General features: G+C 39.8%; 1 protein-coding gene across 7 annotated transcripts in view; it reads right to left on the bottom strand.

Moving 5' to 3' along the window:
* The window catches only part of PDE1C (phosphodiesterase 1C), a 419,371-nt gene that overhangs the window by 105,985 nt on the left and 293,667 nt on the right, over positions 1-19,719 (bottom strand). For all 7 annotated transcript variants that reach the window (XR_013635379.1, XR_013635380.1, XM_073332967.2 and 4 more), the window contains 3 exons: positions 7,915-8,028; positions 7,045-7,227; positions 5,000-5,066 (listed from right to left, as the gene is read on the bottom strand). Coding sequence is in view for 5 of the 7 variants with exons in the window: in XM_073332967.2 (XP_073189068.1) it covers positions 5,000-5,066; positions 7,045-7,227; positions 7,915-8,028 (364 nt within the window). In the remaining 2 variants the exon portion in view is untranslated. The remainder of the gene's footprint in view (positions 1-4,999; positions 5,067-7,044; positions 7,228-7,914; positions 8,029-19,719) is intronic.

The raw sequence follows: 19,719 nt of genomic DNA, 5'->3' as shown, positions 1-19,719 counted from the left end.
CTTATCTTGAGAGATGTCCTAACCAGGCCAGAGAGCGGGAGTCAGATGATATTGCTACTTCCAACAGCTCAATCCCAACTGGGATGTGAGTCTGACTCTCTCTCTCTCTCACACACACACACACACACACACACAGAGTGAGTCCTTTTCCTTCCACACCTTGTTTCTTATCTTTCCTATCTCTCGCCTTTTGCCTTGTCTAATAAGGGTTTGGCTTAGCTGGCCAAGACTGTACATTTTGCAACATTCCTGTAAACCTGTGACCAGAGTGGCAGATACAAGCAGTGCCCTAAATGACTCGATGCTGGTACGAGTTTACCAGGTCTCAGAGTGGCTAATAAGACCATGTACCCTACCTGTATATCTCCAGCGAGGTTGCAACTAAAGTTAATACCAGCGATGGAAGCTGCATTTTCTATTTTTGCTGTTCTTTTCTCTCCCCTCTTTCATATATTTGCCTTGTTTTGCTTTTTAAGATACAGGATCGGACTTTAACAACAGTTCCAGCTTCTCTCAACTAACTTCATCTCTTTTCCCCAAAAAGGCCAGTTATTGCCATATTTAATGCCATCTAAAAGACTGTCAAACAGGGGAATATTCATTCTAAAGACTCTACAGATAAAAGGAAAGGGAACCAGGGATGCTGTTAAAATGAAAACCTTATTTAATACTTTACATTTCAAATGTTTTAACAGTTTTTCCTTTTTTCCCTCTATCTTTAATAAAAGGTTAAATGAATTTCTAATGGTGTGTTTGCCTTGGTACTAAGCAGGCTGCGGTCTCTGTGTACCAAACCGCACATGTTGGACAGTGACTTTGTCACATTAACACCTTTGACTCTGTGGGGCCATACATTCCATCTAAATTAATACAACAGACCAAGCCCACAAAGCACAAAGTATTTACTGACAAATTTGTACATGTTCATCAGGTATAATACCCAAATACAACTGGAATATTTTTCAAGGGATTTATGCAGACCTTTAAGCTATATGTAGGCCTGCAACCTCTCCCACATCTTCCTTTCCCATCCTGCCATTTAACATTGACCTATTTACATAGCCAATTTCAAATACAACTGGGGGGACTCTATGCAGCACTGAGGTCTCTATCTGAACAAAAAAGTACCTTTATCTTTTCAATATTTTATTCATCGAATTAGAGAACTGTATCAAAAGTCAAACACTCAATAGATTTGTTACCTGTATATTTAATTATGCTGAATGCCCATCATTATGCTAGTATAAGTTTAGCATCAGGGAGCCTACAACTTTTTAAATGGGTGGGTTTTTATTTCAATTGCAATTTAAAGACATAAAATAAATACAAAAATATAAAAATATAAGGAATAGTGGGGAAACAATTAGACACCCTCTCCCTCCAGTAATGCTGAAAACCAGATCCAAGTGGTGTTCAGTTCATGCTGGTTTTAATATCACTCCTACGTCACACGTGCTATTGTATATCCAAGAGTTAACATGACCCTAATTTTCTTCAACTTTTTTTTTTATACACTAAATATATTCCCTCGGGCTCTCCGGAAAACGACAGAGTAGGAGAAAAATCACAGTAGTGTTAACTGCCAACGTTGGTAAGAGGGGTAGATATCCACATTCAGTTCCCCCTGCGCCTTCTACTGAACTATAAATTATATAGCAGAGCTGAGGGTGGAGAGATGGTGGGTACAGTAGGAGTAAGCGTTAAGCTTAGTTTATAAGACTCAATTCGGCAAGATTCTGAACACTCCTGCAAAGCACTGAGCGCCATCGTCACCTTTGAAGTCAGTGGGAACTGAGAGCACTCAGCACCATGTGGGATATAGCCCATAGTTACGTTTTGTCCGAGAGGAAGGTGTTTTTGAAATGTCATGTGCCCTCCTCTTCCTAGCAAAATAAGAAAAGGTGCTAGAGAAGGTATAGCTGGGAGAATGCTATACAGATCAGCAGTGCAGCCATCTTTGGCCTGAGACCAGCATTCCTGATTGCTGACAACTTTGTGGTGCAGCCAGCCTGAGCATATTCATGCCTAGCTGATTTACACTCCTTTAACTGTGCATTAAAGATTTACATCTTTAAATTGGACGTTATCCTCCACACTTAATCTCTGTTGCAGGTTGGCTCCCAATTTCCCAAGGCACTTTAATCGAAAAAGAAAGATGATTGCATTTTATTTATGCATGTGTATGGATGGCTTTGGCACTGCGTCCCAGGGACGAGGAAGGAGATCAGCTAGACATAACATTATGCTGAGTGTTATTAAACAACAGACTCTGTGTGGAATATTCCTTCACTTTTAGCAAGACTAAAATCTCATTGGAAATTTCACTTGTGTAAGAGACGTAGAGGCAGATCCTCAGCTGGTATAAACTGTCATCACTACATTGAAGCCATGGAGAGATGAGAATTTACACCAGCTGAGCATCCGCCCCTTAAGATCAGGCCTGAAGGAAAAGATGCAAACAAGGCTTATAAGCTATAAGTACCATGCAGCCATTATCCAACTAGCAGGACAGTTAAATAAGACCAAAGTACTGTGATTACATCTGACCATAATTTGGGCCTGATCCCCACAACCTCCCACATGCAGAATTCCTCCTGGAGTGAATGGCATTGGATATAGAGTCCTTCAAGGATCAAGCTTGTGCCTCAGAGTGAAAAACCCACGCAGAGCCTGGTGAAGGTCCCAGAAAGAGTCAGAGAGCAACAGGGGACACTGGGGTCTCAGTCCTGCTCTCAGAGAGTCATTTTCACATATCTTGGTAAATCATCTTCTACACAGCAACTGATTTTACAAGCACTGAGGATGGGGTCAAGCTCTTAGGGAGGTGAGTTGTGGACTGAGCCTTAGAAGAGAAATCATAAATTGTGCTTTTGGTTTTCAAACACTATCAGTGGGACTAGGCAAGAGAAGCAAATAAACACCCCCCCTGCAAAAGACTAAGTCCAAACTCTTTGAGCTATTCAAGAGAATGGGTGGGGAATAGGAGAGATGGGGGGAAACAGTGCACAAAGCATCCACACAGTCCTTTTAAAAGCTTCACTGGTTTTAGGTGTTTATTTTGTTTTATAAGTCACTGACACCAGTCAGGGAAGCAAACGAGTTAATAATAATAATAATAATAATAATGTGTATTTGTACGTATAGACATCCATAATTTATACAAATATTGGAATTTTTAAAATTAAAATAAGAATCATAATAATAAAAATAATATACGGCTTGATTGTGAATACAATGAGAGTTTTGCCACAGATTTCAAATGGTAAAGTGTTTGTGTCCCATTTTTACCCGGTCAGTCCTACTTTTTCATATGATGGTCTATATCCCAGGAACTTCTTTGAGAACACCTGAAATGTCCCAGTTTTTAAAGTCAGCAATCAAAACATAGGCTTTGGGTTTTTTTATAACTACAGAATTATAGTTCAAAATGTATCATTACAGCAAAGAGAATTTGCTCTGTGTTTACAAGAAACAAACAGACTAATGGAATGAGGGTTCAGCATGACAAACAGTGTTGGGAGTGAAGAGGACAGCTAAATGAGTGTAGACCCTCTCAGAGCTGTTCTGTTGCTCTGAGCACTTGTTTACACAAACACATAGTTCCCAGCAAGCTGTGGTGTGAATCTACCCTGTGATAACCTGTCATGGTCTAACTGTTCATATATACCCTGCTGATGCACATTAACAGTCCGCTAATGCACTTTGATCTAGTCCAGTTCAAAGAGACTAGCTCAAACTGTTAATGCAGATCAGCAGGGTGCATACGAACAGTTAGACCGTGGCAGTATAATGCGGGTAGATTCACACCCCAGCTTGCTGCAAACTAACTGTTCATGTAGACAAGCCCAAAGTGAAGGTTAACCATGCTTGTTCAGTGTTTCATGATAAAATAATTCAGAACACTAAGGGTGAAACCCTGGCCTTGTTGAAGTTGGGAGTTTTGGCATTGAGTCTCATGGGGGCAGGATTTCACCCAAAGAAGCAAGACAGGACCATAATGCCCTACATTGAGGGAGGATTTCAAAGTGCCTGGGCTTCACTGCTCTTCTGTGATGCAGGGAAATAGTGTTTCTCTATTTTACATATAAAGAAGTTGAAGCACAGAAAGATTCTGGGTTAGATCCTGCTCCATTTACTTCAAAGGGAGTTATCCTATTAACTTCAACTGGAGTAGAACATGGCGCCTATGCCACATATCTCATGGCTGTGGTAGAGCTGGAAAACAAATTCATGTCTTCTGACTCATAATCCGCTGCCTTAAACACAAGGCCACTGTTCAGCCCTTACCTTGTTGAGCCTATAGTAAGAAGTGAAACTATGTGTTTGTGCCTGTCTCATTGTAAAGGGCTGGATATCCAATCTACAGACAGGCTAACCTACAGTACTGAAGTGGCAGAATCTCTTCAAAGCATATTTCAGTTCAACACAGAAAAAGACAAAGGTTAGTGCTGACTCACTCATCCCTAATATAGCAAAGACTTGTATAAAGGCATTACCCATTAGGACATCATGCCTGGTTTTTCTCAATAGTTCACATAAACTGCCAGTGGGTTCATGATCTCCATGGTCCTTGTTGACATGAACAGGAATCACAAATGTAACACATTACCACTATAACAGCTCAATCTTCCCATTTAAAAGCACACAACTGGGAACAGGTTATTCCTCAGTTAAACTCGTGCATTGTAGTTTTCTTTATTTACTATCAAAGTCTCAAGTTGATTTCAGCATCCCACTCAGTTCTCAGTTGCCCTGAGTATTGTAACCTCCCACAGAGCTATGACCTCATCCTCCTAGTCATCTTTGCCACTTGAAAATGGCCAGAACCCTGATCTGTTTTTTCTCAACAGGAAGGATTTTCCCTTAGGTCAGTAAATGATTAATGTTTGTGAACTATATTAAACTTCAGAGAGGATGAGAGGGTGAGTACAAAGACCTCCCACCAAAATATCACAGTGCCTTACCAACATTTGTTAAAAGACACTTTCATCAGTATTACCTTTAGCACTCCAATTACAGCTGGTGGGTAGCTCAGGCCAACCATATTTGATGTCCGTCTGTACATTCTACCAAAATAAAATAAGTAAATGAACAGAAAAACAAAATAGAAAACCAAGGATTCATTTGAGTTCTTTTCAGGAGATATAATTTATTCAAGAAAAACAGATTGCAATTCTTCTTCATCCTTCCCTGCACATATCGTCCGTATCTTTAATAGAGTCCTAAGGATGACCTCAATTTTCCTCATTTTACATCCTTCCCGGTCCATGACACATACTAGGGCCACAGTCTTCCTGGACAAGTAGGACTAGATTGGATTTCACTCAGCATCTGCCTCATCTTGATCTAGCAGAGGGGCTGCTCTTCAGCAATGCAAGACTTTCCCATTCTCCTACAGCAACTGACCACACTGTGTCTTCCACCCTCTCAGTCCTTGCTGGCCCAGGGCAGAATGCATTTCAAGATAGAGCTTCAGTAAACATATCAAGTCTGTTGACTGGACTTATTCAGCTCCTGAATGGTACAGCTTTTCCTGCCGATTACTTTGTTTTTTAAAACAGTTTTGTGTTGTTTGTGTGTGTAGGTGTGCACAAAGGGTGTAATCAGAAAAGCTGGGTAAATAATTTGATTTTTGTTTTTGGCTTGTTGGCAAGTCCAAAACCTCAAAATAAATATTTGCTTTGGGTTGAACCAAAAGTGAATTAAAAAAAAATCAGTGAATTAAAACATCGAAAAAATGTAAATTTGGGTCAAATTAAATACTCTGCTCAACAGAAAACTAAGTGTATCAGGTCAGTTTTGAGCATATTTAATATTTTTGAATTTTTTAAAAATAAAATTAAAGGGAATTGCGAAGCAAAAAGTCATTTTGAATCAAAAAAATCAGAATGCTTCTGAATATGTTGTTTTTTCTCTCTAAACAAACAACTTGGTGAAACCAACACAAAATCACAAAAAATTTTAGTATTGTCAAAGCTACATTTTTCACTGAAAAAAGTTTAGGACAAAAGATTTTGCCCAGCTCTAGTAATTAGCACCTATGCCCCAATTCAACAAAGCACTTGGGCATGTGTTAAACTTGAAGTGTGTGCTCAAGTGCCATTGACTTTAATAGGTTTGTACAGGTGCTCAAAGTTAAACACATGCTTAAGTGCTTTGCTGAATAAGGCCATAGGTGCTGACTGCACCCTTCCCTACACGTAAACAGCATAAGACCTAATGGAAATACATTTATACAGTTATTAGCAGTGACAAGTATACCATACATGATTTCCCAGGCTTTTAGTAAATGAAATATTTCAATAACTAATAATATTTTAATACAAATTTCAAAAAACAAAATGTCAGGGAAAGGAGATTCCTCTCTAAAGACAGGTGAAACACTGAAAGTTGGATACAGGGCAGTCCTAATTCAAACAGCAAGAAGTTTTAAAAGGTTCAGATGTTTGAAATTAGGTTTGATCTAGCTCTAGAGGTGTGATTTGGTGCAAGCTGCAGGAATCAACAGTGGAGAAGACTGAGGGAGTTTCACTGGTTTAGTGGACTCCTCTGAGTTCTGAACCTTTAAACTGATTTTGGTCTGCATGTTCTCAGTGACTCATGTAATTCAAGCCGAGAATGATGAGATACAGGTTTGGTTTACATTAGCCACCTGTCCATCCCTTTATACGTTTTACTGGACCACAGAGGTAGAGTTACTCCAGGGACCGAATTAGCTGCCTTTGGTTAACCTCTTATTCCTATCATAGGAATATTTGAATCCATATATTCTTTTTCCTCCCTTTGGCCCCTGAAAGCATACATAAAAAAAAAAGAGGAAAAACCAAAATGGCTCCAATTTTAATATTAGATCTGTATTATACTAATAGCGAATGAATACTTTAAGTTTCCATTTATGATCAATTATTTAGTCCCAGTTTTCCAGTCCTTGCTCACCTCTATGTAACAATAAAAACAAAATAAAATAGTCTTCATTCAATATTAAAAATACAATCTGTGATGCCTGACCAGCCACTGGAGCAGAATAATTACATCTTCCTTTACCTCTCCACGAATATCCCAGCTTGCACTGCATGGACGATGCTCCTGAACCGGGGCTTTTCCTCGGTCCTTTTAAGCATCATCCCCATCTGCCGCGTGAAGGTGGAGGCCAACCAATCCCGGACCTCAGAGGGCACGGAGTCTGACTGAATATCACTGAGCTCATCTTCTGTGTCCAATAAACGCCTGAAGGGGAGTGGAAACATGGGTAAATAGAGGGCTCTTAACACAGGTTTATAAAGTCTCATATACACTCTAAAGCAGTTGTTAAAAATTCACTCTTTTTTTGGTAATCCTAACGGAACACATTTTTGACAATCTATAACAGATTGTTTATTTTCTTGGAAAGTCACATGCCAGATTGTGAAGCTCACTCCCAGGCAGATAAACATGAGAATCAGCACACTGAAACTCCATTACTCTCCCATAATTTCTCATCTTCAGCTTTCCAGTATTCACAGTCCCCATTTTATCATCCTTTTTAGTTGGTTGAGATTTATAACATTTCCAAATAACAATCAGATAATCACTTCCTTTTAAGTTTTGGAAAGTTTGCCCAAAACACTTCTGTAGAAGTACATTTAGTTCTAGTGAAACGGATTGACGTGATAGATTTGGCAAATTTAACTCACCTATTTATGCACATGTCAACGGGTAGAAGCAGCAGTGTGAACAACACCCCACCAATTTGCCTCAATCCTGACATGGATGGCTACCTTAAGAGGATAGTTCAGATCTTGGACTCTCATCTGAGAATGACAGCAACTGTGCCTATTTTGGATGCCATTAGACCACCAGCTTCCCAATTAATATGTAAATTACAACTTCATTCGAGTGGTACAAAATATCAATACACAGGTGTAGTTAACTCACCTAGTTTCATCAATGTACACTGATTCCAGAACGGTAGCTGCATATTCCAAATTCTTTTTTAGGTCTACAACCGAAGCCTCTCCTCTCTCTAACTGCTTTACCAAAGACCGCAACCTAAGAGAGGAAAACAAGAACCTGGTTAGCACTGAGAGAAATGGGTTTGAGTTTGAGTAGAAGTTCAAAATACAATCCAACATAAAACATAACCTCAAATATTGTCAAATTAAGATCCTTTGAACTTTGAAGACACAGCAAAATTCCTTAGTACTATGTTCACAAGAAAACAAATACACTTTCGATAGTCTGAGGACCCCGTCCATGTAAAGGTCACAAAATACTTTCCTTCTTGAGAGATCATTATACGTTTAGGCATAGTCTACACAGCCCCACTGAGGAGGAACCCAGCTCAAGGAGCCAAGCAGCACACAGGATTGTATTTTGAACAGTTGTGCAATCTACTGTGAGCGGCGACTCACATGGGCAGAGCTTAGAAGAGTGCCACCACTTCTTCCCCTCCCCCCCGCCACCAACTCAACTCCTTCCTAGTGCAGCACATGTCTACTGATGCACCTGCACAGTTATGCTGCTCAGTGTAATGGGGATGGAGACAAGCCCAAGCCTCCTCTCAGTTCCTCACCAATTCCTGCCCCTTTTTGCTCAACAGAGAGGGTGGGAAGAAATGTTTGGGTTCTGCAGTGTTTGCTTCCCTTCTCAATATGTTAAGGAGGCAGGGTGACCAGATGTCCCTATTTTATAGGGACAGTCCCGATATTTGGGGCTTTTTTTTATATGGGCTTCTATTACCCCCCACCCTCTGTCCCGATTTTTCACATTGCTAGCTGGTCACCCTGTAAGGAGGGCTTTTAGAAGTCTCTGTTTCCAGATTATGCAGACTGCCTATCTGGAAAGGAAGTATTCTAGTAACAAAAGACAATTGTGTTTGTATTTTCAGGTCTGGCCAAGCTGAAGACTTACTGCTCTGTTTATGGTCTGGTAACCAGTATTGTCATCTCAGAAATAAATGGCTGTCTCCATTCCTGGCCCATATGCCTTGAACCCCATCACCTCAGAAATTAGAATATTTGCTGTGTTGTGAAAATATTTCAGTTACATGGGCTAAACTTGCATGGTTAATTTGTATTTTTAAAATTTGTATTTTTCTTGGAGTGGCATCAATTTAAAATTTGTATTTATTGTATTAGGTGCAATTGCCTATGGCTAAGATGCTATATTAATAAACTAAACTACAGCTTCCCTTCCCATACATCCTCTTACTCCTTTGTGTTGGCATGCAGGGTGTGGCCCTTAACTAGTTATCATTAATACCACCGGTAGGTAGGCTGGATGAGTTAACATTGCAATGGTGACATTAAGTTTTGCATTTCTTGCCTTTTATTTCATTGGCTGAAGCACACAGCAACTCAAATCCACAAGACCTTCAAAAATTTGTACTCAATACTAGTACAACGAGTAGCTATTAGTTTATGGCACCCACATCCATCATACAAGAAGATTACATGGAGTATACTGCGCATCAATCATCTGGCAAACCAGAAGTAACATTGCTATGATGGAATGGTGTCTCACAATCAATGTTTCTCACAGGTAAAAAATTACACTGTCTTGCCTCACCATTCATTATCTACAAATACTTTTGATTTATCTAGCAGCAGCTGCTGCTGCCTGTTACGTTTACTAAATATGAGTCCAGTGACATTATCCTTAATGTGCTGAATGCATCTATACAGTATTTGGTTGAAACAGTTCTGAACAAATCATAAATGTAGTGCCAGACTGAGCTACCCTCACTCTCACTGAATGGCACCTGACACCACAACAGTCCCACTGAAGTCAACAGGGCTACTTGTGGAAGAAGGTGCTACTCACCGTTAGTAAGGTGATCAAATCTGGCCTGTAGGTAATGACAACTCTAACAGCATCTCACCTAAGTATCATGTCACATGACTATGCCACACACAGTTTCTGACATCATAACTGAAGCCAGATTGTAGGTCAAACTATGATTGTTTGCAGAACACTTGGTGGTGATCTGCGGAGAGTTGGCTGATGACATGATACTGGCTCCTCCTCCTTATTCCACCTGCTAAATTGCATTAAAAAGGCACCTAAAACACACAAAATATTTTACTAAACACTTTTCTGTAGAAGAATATGCTGTGGTTGGCAACTTCTCTGTTAAGGTGCAGTGCACCTGTGGGAAAAGCTTGAAGACCCTCATTCTAAATGGCATATTACCACACAAGGGGTTATTTCACATTTCAGACCAAAGAATAATATAATAAAATATACAAAGAGCCCGGTCCTATGCAGTACTGAGCATTCTCAGCTCCCATTGAGTGGAGCTAAAGAAACTCAAAACGTTGCAGGAGGTGCTCAGCAACTTGTAGGATCTGTCCCCATATTCCTTCCAATGCAAGGAAAGAATATCTATACTCCAACCACCTCTAAAGGGCACTGGAGCTAAATGGGAATGGTGCTATTCAATAAGACTAATAGCATGTTGTAGGGCTGGCAGGATTTGGTGCTCTGGGAAAGTCAGATGGTACCAAAGGCTCACACAAACCCCAAAGCATCATTCCTATTCTGGTCTACATTTCATTAGTGCATTATCTTGGAGATTAAAAATTCTGGACAAAACCTAAATTCACCATGGAAGTGACACAGCTTAAGAAACAAACCTAGCCTGCCAGTTTAAACAGAGTGTGGGTAGTAGCAGACAGTGCAGTTGTTTTCAATATATTGTTAAAAGTCAGCCTTTATGAATAACTGTGTTCCAAGCATTCCCTCCCCCTATTGTTATAAATAAAGTGATAGCTGGGTACAAATATTTATCTCCTTAGATAGAGGGCCTGTTTCTGCGGTGGTGTTTTTTTTTAAATAGCGTTGCATATTACTGCAGAGCAGATTAACACTACCAGAGTCTGGATACCAGTCAACTTTAATTAATGTGCAAAGCACAAGCATTGCCTGAATACTCAGGATCAGCTCCTCATCTGGTGTAAATCTGCTTAGCTCTATTGCTGATCCCCAGTTTTATTTTAAATGCAACTTCTCCAATTCACCACGTTTCCAGCCATACAAAACCATGTCTCCATCTGACATTTTGGTATTTGGGATCCATCTATTTTGGTATTTGGGATGTTCCTTCTGACAAGCATGTTAAGAACTACAAAGACATGAATTATTAGAGTTGATCAGTGTGTATCCCCCTACTCCTCTCTTGGTATTAACTGTAAAGAGTAAATGAAATTATCAAGTAAATAAAGCTATTCTGAATTTATACCAGCATAAGCAACCTCAGAATGTGGCCTGTCAAGGTTCCTTCCCCACTCTGAACTCTAGGGTGCAGATGTGGGGACCTGCATGAACACCTCCTAAACTTACTTAAACCAGCTTAGGTTAAAACTTCCCCAAGGTACAAACTATTTTACCTTTTGCCCTTGGACTTTCGCTGCCGCCACCACCAAACATCTAACCGGTTTATTATTGGGAAAGAGTCGTTTAGAAACGTCTTTCCCCCCAAAATCCTCGCACCCCCCTTCCTGGGGAAGATTTGATAAAAATCCTCACCAATTTGCCTAGGTGACCACAGACCCAAACCCTTGGAACTTAAGAACAATGAAAAAAGCATTCCGTTTCTTACAAGAAGAATTTTAATAGAAGAAAAAGTAAAAAGAATCATCTCTGTAAAATCAGGATGGTAAATACCTTACAGGGTAATTAGATTCAAAACACAGAGAATCCCTCTAGGCAAAACCTTAAATTACAAAAAGACACAAAGACAGGAATATCCATTCCATTCAGCACAGCTTATTTTCTCAGCCATTTAAAGAAATCATAATCTAACGCATATCTAGCTAGATTACTTACTAAGTTCCAAGACTCCATTACTGTTCTGTCCCCGGCAAAAGCATCACACAGACAGACCCAGACCCTTTGTTTCTCCCCCCCTCCAGCTTTGAAAGTATCATGTCTCCTGATTGGTCATTTTGGTCAGGTGCCAGCGAGGTTATCCTAGCTTCTTAACCCTTTACAGGTGAAAGGGCTTTTCCTCTGGACAGGAGGGATTTTAAAGTGTTTACCCTTCCCTTTATATTTATGACATGGCCCTTTACAATTTATATGCAACAGCTAATAAGCTTATTCACCAACCATTCACGCCACCATATGGAAAGACAAAAGACTCTTTTTGACTTTGCTTTTGCTAATCCTTGTTTTGCTCGTCCTCAAACTCAACAAGTCACAAGAAAGAACTTTTGTGGTTTCACCCCTTTTCTCAGCAAAGCCCTAGCAGTTGTGGACAGCTCACATATTATTTGTCTGTTTTCCTATTTATAAAATATAATTATCATTATGCCTAGCTCTTATTCAGTGCTTCTCAATGTAGATTTCATAGTGCTTTACAAAGGAGGTCAATATTATTATCTCAGTTTTACAGATGGAGAAACTGAGGCAGAGAGAGGCAACATGATTTGCCCAAGGTCACCCAGCAGCAGAGCCAGGAATAGAACATGAATCTCTGAAGTTGCAAGTCCAGTGCTCTGTCATCTATGCCACACTGCATCATGTAGGGAAATCAAAAAATATATACTCTGTGATCCAACAGCCTTGATATTTTTATCATTTGATTCTTTTTAACAAAATAAATATATTAAATTATATAGATTTTTTCATATGTAAATTTCACAAGCATTTTACAAAGGCAGATAAGCACCAGTGTCTCATTTTTAAATATGGACTAAATTAAATGCAGAGTGGTGGCACAATACGTCAGTAGAAGAGCTGGGAATATCTTCTAATTCCCAGTCTCATGCTCCATCAATTTCCCTGGCTATCATTATATATACTCTGCCAAAGGTGTGCATTGCACTTTCCAAGAAGTCATAGTCCCTAACTGAAAGAGCTAGTACTGTACTATAATGTAAATGTGATACTAACAATGTCAACACACCAATAACACAACCAGAGGGGTCAATGGTCTCTTTCCAGACACAGTAAACCCAAGAGAGATGCATTAATTTCCTCCTTCATTGCAAATAAATGTATAGTTGGATAATAAGCAAATCTATGAAACCATTCATCCCCATGAAATGGTTCCAGAGTTGCAACTAAACATGAATGAAACAGCAGTAGCTCATTGTTAACATCAGGCCCTGAGCTGTTTCTTGACTCAGTCTGGAATGTGCATTATAGCTTCCCAAGCAAAAAATACTGTTAGTGAAAAAATGAAATGATTTCAAGGCACCCCCGTTGGTCAGATACTGTCAAATAATCCTCAAAAACTCTTCTGGTGAGCTAATATTTGTGGTTCAGAACATGGTTTCTAGATCTGGAGGTTGCAACTCTGCTGGGAGTTGCAAACAAGCCCCAAATGCCTGATGACCACCCTCCCCTTCTTTATGACTAGATGGCAATTTTTCTGTTGTAACATGAGGTCACAGTATAAAAAAGGATTGTGAACCACTGTTTTAGAGAACAGAATGGTATAGTGGGCTGACAAAAGAAGGTGAGAGTGAAAACAAAACATCAGGCTGCAAAGTTTTCCCTGGAATCACAGTTTCAAATTCCAGCAGGAGTGGCTCAGCTCTTTTTCCAAATCTATTTCCCCATGTTAAGTATCTTCAACCCTTCTTGTCAACTGTCTAAATGGGCCATCTTGATTATCACTACAAAAGTTTTTTTCTCCTGCTGATAATAGCTCATCTTAATTAATTAGTCTCTTACAGTTTTTATGGCAACTTACACCTTTTCTGTATGTGTATATATATATATATCTTCTTACTATATGTTCCATTCTATGTATCCGATGAAGTGGGCTGTAGCCTATGAAAGCTTATGCTCTAATAAATTTGTTAGTCTTTAAGGTGCCACAAGTACTCTTGTTCTTTTTGTGGATACAGACTAACACGGCTGCTACTCTGAAATCAGCTCTTTATATTTCTGAAGTTTATTAAGCATTGGGACTTTGGGACGAAACTTTTTAAAAGTCAAGAGCTGATCTTCATCTGGTGTAAACTGACAAACATGAATTTGAATTAATTAGCACTTTGCCAATTTACACCATCTGAAGACCTGCCCTTGAGGATGTTAGAGATCCTAGAACTCATTTTGTAAGAGATGGGGTTTGTCCTCATACCCTTTGTCAAGTTTCCCCTCTCCCCACTCTTATGAAATGTTCTGTTGTGCTCGTCGGTGCATCCTTCTGTCCCACATATGGCCACATTTCAATGGGGATGTATATATTTGTAAAATAAATAATAATAAAACTTCAAATAAAAATCCTTTACAGCAGTATAACAATAAAAGGTGATGTAGCAATATAAGATATGATTCTAATTACTAATAATGTTTCCATAGTTGACCCACTGCAGGAAGACATATTTAATACCTTTTTTCTCCAGAACAAATACAATTAAACATTATTACCATTAACTCCAATATGGGGCAATTGTGTGCAGCCTTATTCATCACAGTGATTCATCAGTAAAAGAGACATATAATTAGACCCACCCCTGGTTACAGTGAGGTTCTTCATAAATTTCCTCCGGGCAAAAAAGAACGTCATTCCAACTAGGCACCAGTATGGTGCACTTGACTCTGGCAAATCCTTGTCACTCATTAACTCTGGAGGAATGAACCAGAGGCACCTCCTGCTATCAGTCTGTGTTTATGAAGCTTTTATTAGTCAAATTACATTCATGTAATGAAAACTCAATGGAATGATTTCAAAGACCACTCATCTGTGATGAACATCATCTTTTGATACCCAACCCCAATTGCTTTTTTAGTAATTATAAAAATAACCTTTAAACACAAACAGAATAGTAATCTGAAGAATTACTTACTGGGCCTTATTTTATGAATGCAAACTTCAGAGGGGATGAGTGGAAAGCAAACTGGAGCTGTTACAAGATACGAAGATCTATTGAACTAAGGGCAAAAGTCTTTCTGACCTGCATTGCAAACCCCCTCTCATTCTGTGCAGAGCATCCACTGACATCAATAGAAATACATGCACAAAATGAGTACAGAGTAAGCAATGGAGATATGCAATATGGAGAGGAAAGAATACTGTGCATAAGAATGGATTTATAAAGGTAGAAATTATGCAGCTATGACTAGTGGAATAAGGCAGTTCCATCATATTTGCTTTCATGTTGTTGACAACTCTCACCACTTTATCACCAGATTCATGATATTTGGTGTTTTTCTTAAAGCAAAACTGGCCACAGAAAGACCGATTGCTGTAAGTATAAAGCAAGCCAGCAGAGAGACACACAGGAGCTTAGAGAGGTTCCCTCATGCAGTTTGGAAAATGGGCTGCCATCAAGCTAAAGGGGCAAAGCTTTGGGGTAAATGGCATAGCCCCACTGTTCTTGTGCAAATCTAGGCAATTAAGTAACCACACTGAAAGTCTGACAATTGCACATGAACTGGGGAATGTAAAATGCATGGGGGTTGTAGACAGTGGTTCAAATTTAACTGTTATTAGACCAGACTTGCTGGGACTGGGGGTTTCTAAAAATAAACAGCTTAATTGGTGCCAACTGAAGACAGTAACTGGGGACAAAGCACCAGTCCAAAAATGGGGGACACTGGTCTCAAAAGTTGGCCCCTAGAGCTTGAACAAGAAGTCAGGGTTGCAGAAATAGAGGATGAGTTTATCTTCAGGTTAGACTTTGTCACATCTAATAAATATATTTTTGATGCCAACCAAGGCTTTCTGAAGATGCGAGCAGTGGAAATTTCCTTTGAAAATGTAACCCAGACTAAACCGACGCCTTGCAGGAGGTTGGTGTGCTGTAAAAAAGTTGTATTAACTCCTGCAACTGAAATTATTCTGCCAAACTAAATGTGTGGGAGATGTGATAAGATATCCCACCAGATAAGAGATGTGAATTTATTGACACTTGCTTTGGCAAAGAAAGTCAAAAGGGGTTTCTCACTGCAAAAGTTTTACTTGATCTGAGTCAGGATTTTTTCTGTCATATTTCTGAATGTCTCAGATAAACCTCAGGTTATCAAAAGGAGCCCTACAATAGCACAATGTGAGCCAGTGAGTTTGGTAGCAGCTGGCAGAGAAAAGGACTCGGGAGGGAGAGAATGAAGCAGAGTTCCCAGAATTCCTTCTGGAACAGTTCCAGAGCAGTGCTGTCCATTTAAAGATGGAACAGCAGGGAAGTTTAAAACACTTTCTGTGGAAAAATCAGGGGTTGTTTTCCTGGTCCAGTAACGATATAGGGAAACTGTGCTAGGGCAACACATGATTGACACTGGGGAAGCCAGACCACTAAAACAGACACCCTATTGGTTGCCAGCTGAAAAAAGGGAAGAAGCTTTAAGAGTTATTGAAGAACTGCAACAGGAAGGTATAACTGGATCCTCAGTCAGCCCTTGGGCCTTGCCCATAGTATTGGTAAAGAAAAAGGATGGCAGCACTAGATTCAGTGTAGAATATTGAAAGCTGAATTAAGTCATCTGGAAAGCTTTGTACCCTTTGCCAAGGATAGATGATACACAGGAGGCGCTGTAGTTGCCGCCTCTCATTTGCTGTTTCATACTTCCATGGAAATGATTTGAATGTCTTGGTTTTTGTACCTCAGAGGTGGCAACCCGATTTACAAGGAGCAGTCACTGAAAAACACAGTTCATTCATCAGCAGGAATTACAGGCATTGTTTTGTTTCAAGATGCAAGAAGAAGACACCTTTCTTCCTGGTGGATCTTCAAAATACCTTTTTTTTAGTACACAATTCATTTTTATTATTGAGAAATAGGACAGTGGAGCTGTGATAAACATAATGGCCTTGCCACAGCAAAGTCTGGTTGGCTGCGGAACCAACCGAACCTCGAATCATGTATGCAAATCTCAACCGAACTCACTGTCCCAGAGTTCACGTTCCCCGGGCCACATCAATAAGTCCCTCACTGACACCTGCAGGAAGGGATGGACTATGCCTGAAATTACTAATAAGCTTAGGCTGAATGTGGAGTTCATAACAACAGACCAAGTAAGTCCTAACTGACTTGTTCTGAAAGAACCCACAGGTCTCAGCAGAAAATTTCTCAACCATAACTTTTCCCTCTTGGTCTTAACCTCCCTCCTTACATGTGCAAACAAACACTGGTGTTTACTTTGGTTACACAGGAACAGAAACACCAGGGACAAAAACAATCAAAGGCTCATATCTGTTAAATGTGCAGAAAATTACCATGTAATAGACAGAGACAAACATCTGTTGCTGAGCATTACAACTGCTGCTCATGGATCCTTTCTAATTTCTATTAAAGGCAATAGGAGACTTTCTCTATTTCATGTGTGTGGGATCAGGTCAAGATTTTGTTGTGGGAAAGGGAGACACCACCAAACTAACAGCCTGCAACAATAAATCATTCTGGCCTACATTTTCAAATGAGATCGTTAACTTTGGCTGGCTCAATTGATGGGACCCTGGCTTGAGACACTCTAGGTCTGGTTTCTGGGGGTGTTCAACACTCCCACCTCCAACTGAAATAGATAAGAATTGTGGAATGCTCAGAATTAAAGCTAGCTCGGGATTTGTCAACAAAACGTTTATCAGAAAAATGCCAATTCATCAGGAAGGTTTTGGGGGGAGAGAGACACATGCACGCCAATAGCCTGGTAGTTAGGACACTCATGTGGGATGTGGAAGATCCTGGGTCAAGTTCTGCCTGCTTTGGAGCTGGAACTTGAACCTGGATCTCCCCCCTCCCAGGTAAGTGCCCTAGCCACTGGGCATTAGCTGGTATAGGGTGAGTTTTGGTCTCTCTCTGTCTCTAAAATTTAACAGCCTTCAAATTCTTGTTTTCCAGCCAGCTCGTCTCAGAATCACTGAAAATAAGACCAAAGTGCCTCAATCTGGGAACCCCAAAACTGAGATCTCCCCAACTAAATAGCCACTTTTACAAATGTCAGTCTCTACTGTCTCTGTTTAGGTTAAAAGGTTAGCACTGATTCCAAGACACGATGACCAATAATTTCACACGATTGTCTAAAACTAAGCATATAAATCCATATTTAGGCACCCACAATTGAGAATTTTGGCTTAAGTCCACTTTACCCAATAGCACATATTTATTCAGGTTAGGTGCATCAGAGGAAGTTAAACCTTTTGTTTTGTAAAGACTGGTTTTCTTTTCTTTGAATCCATAGTTATCACATTTCTGAGTCCTTTAGTAAGGTCATTCATCTGCATGATTCTAGCAAATTGCTTTGTGCAGCTCTCAAAGTCAGCGCTACATACTGGTTCTTTAGTTAACGCTTGCTGCAGAGATCAGGAAGAAGTCCAACAGATAATTTAAAAAAAAATCATTGTAACCTTAGTTTCCCCCCATCTGTTACCGTTAAAATATCCGCTGGCAGAAAGTCGGTAATTATCTTCTCCTTTCCAGTTTCTAAAATCAATTATGTTCCAGACCAGCTTTTTGGAACCCGCAGGCTGCTGAGGCAATTGTAACAGTGTGTGCACACAAAGTGTGAAATTCAAACAAGAACATTTTCCTGCCTGGGCCCTGATTCCTTGCTCCAACTACAAGAGACTGAGGGTTTTTGGAATCTCATTCTTCACAGGTGGCCCTCTGCTCCAGTCTCCAGATTCAGATGAGTATCCTACACCAGTAACACAGCCAAATGGTCAACTCCAGTATGGCACCATGGCAATTTTTTTTAGTACAATATTACTTTTTTCATGTTTATATTGTACGGACCAGGGTGAAATCCCAGCTCCACTGAAGTCAATGGCAAAGCTCCTGCTGATTCCATTGGGGCCTGGATTTCACCCCAGATCTTAAAATTTTTCTGTCTCAGTTTTCCAATCTGTGTAGCAATTATCTATACCTCAGAAATGTTCTAAGAGTAACTAATTAGTACTAATAAAACACTTGGGAGAGAAATCAACTATGAAGGTGCTCTATATGGTTAATAACATTTAAGCTTGGCTAAGCACCTTTTAGAGTCTGATGAACAACTTCCAACTGTTTACAGGTGCTCACCACACTTATTTGCTAACCGCAGTATGAGCACTTGTTAGCTAAGGCACTTGTGCAGCACTTTTCAATATATGATTTTAATTTTGCTCTTTGTACTAAAATGCAAACAAACATATCTAAATATGAATTCTCCCTGCAACCTGCAGGATTGGTGCTAATGTTCAATAGCACTACATTCCCAATGGGTGCTTGTGACTTGGCCCGTTCTGTTTCTCTACTGGCCATGTCCTTAATCTTTATTTTGGAGGGATGCATTCTAAAAATCACCAGCAAACATTCTACCTTCACTTTTGCAAGGGGCTGGAAATCAAGGTGCTGTCCACTTCTCAAATGCACATACTGTAGGCATAGAAGTTACATGTTTGCTGGGTAAGTCATCATGCCAGGAATTTCTGACTACCTGGACAACTAGCAATAGAATCATATGCTCTGGAAAGCAACAGCAACAGGCAATTGAAAAAAATACATTATGGGAATTGCCAAGCCATAAAATGACAACAAATATAGTTTGATTACAGTTTTAATCATCTTTTTAGCCTTCACATCTAATAAATATACAAAATTGTTCTTCAACTTGTGGTCTGGGCATTGCTACTGGCTGGCGCTTTGGTCTAACTTAATTGTCAGCCTGACTACTAAGCCCTGTACTGCCATTGACCACTAACCATTCAAATTTATATACTTGATGTGTGTGGGAGTTGGAGCTGTTCCAAATCCAATCTCACAATCCAGCCCATGCTTCACTAATGATTAGTGCAAGTTCAGCTGAAAGAGA

This window comes from Lepidochelys kempii, chromosome 2 (genome assembly GCF_965140285.1).
Source record: "Lepidochelys kempii isolate rLepKem1 chromosome 2, rLepKem1.hap1, whole genome shotgun sequence".
Lineage (NCBI taxonomy): Eukaryota > Metazoa > Chordata > Testudines > Cheloniidae > Lepidochelys > Lepidochelys kempii.
This window is presented reverse-complemented; position numbering and strand designations above follow the sequence as displayed.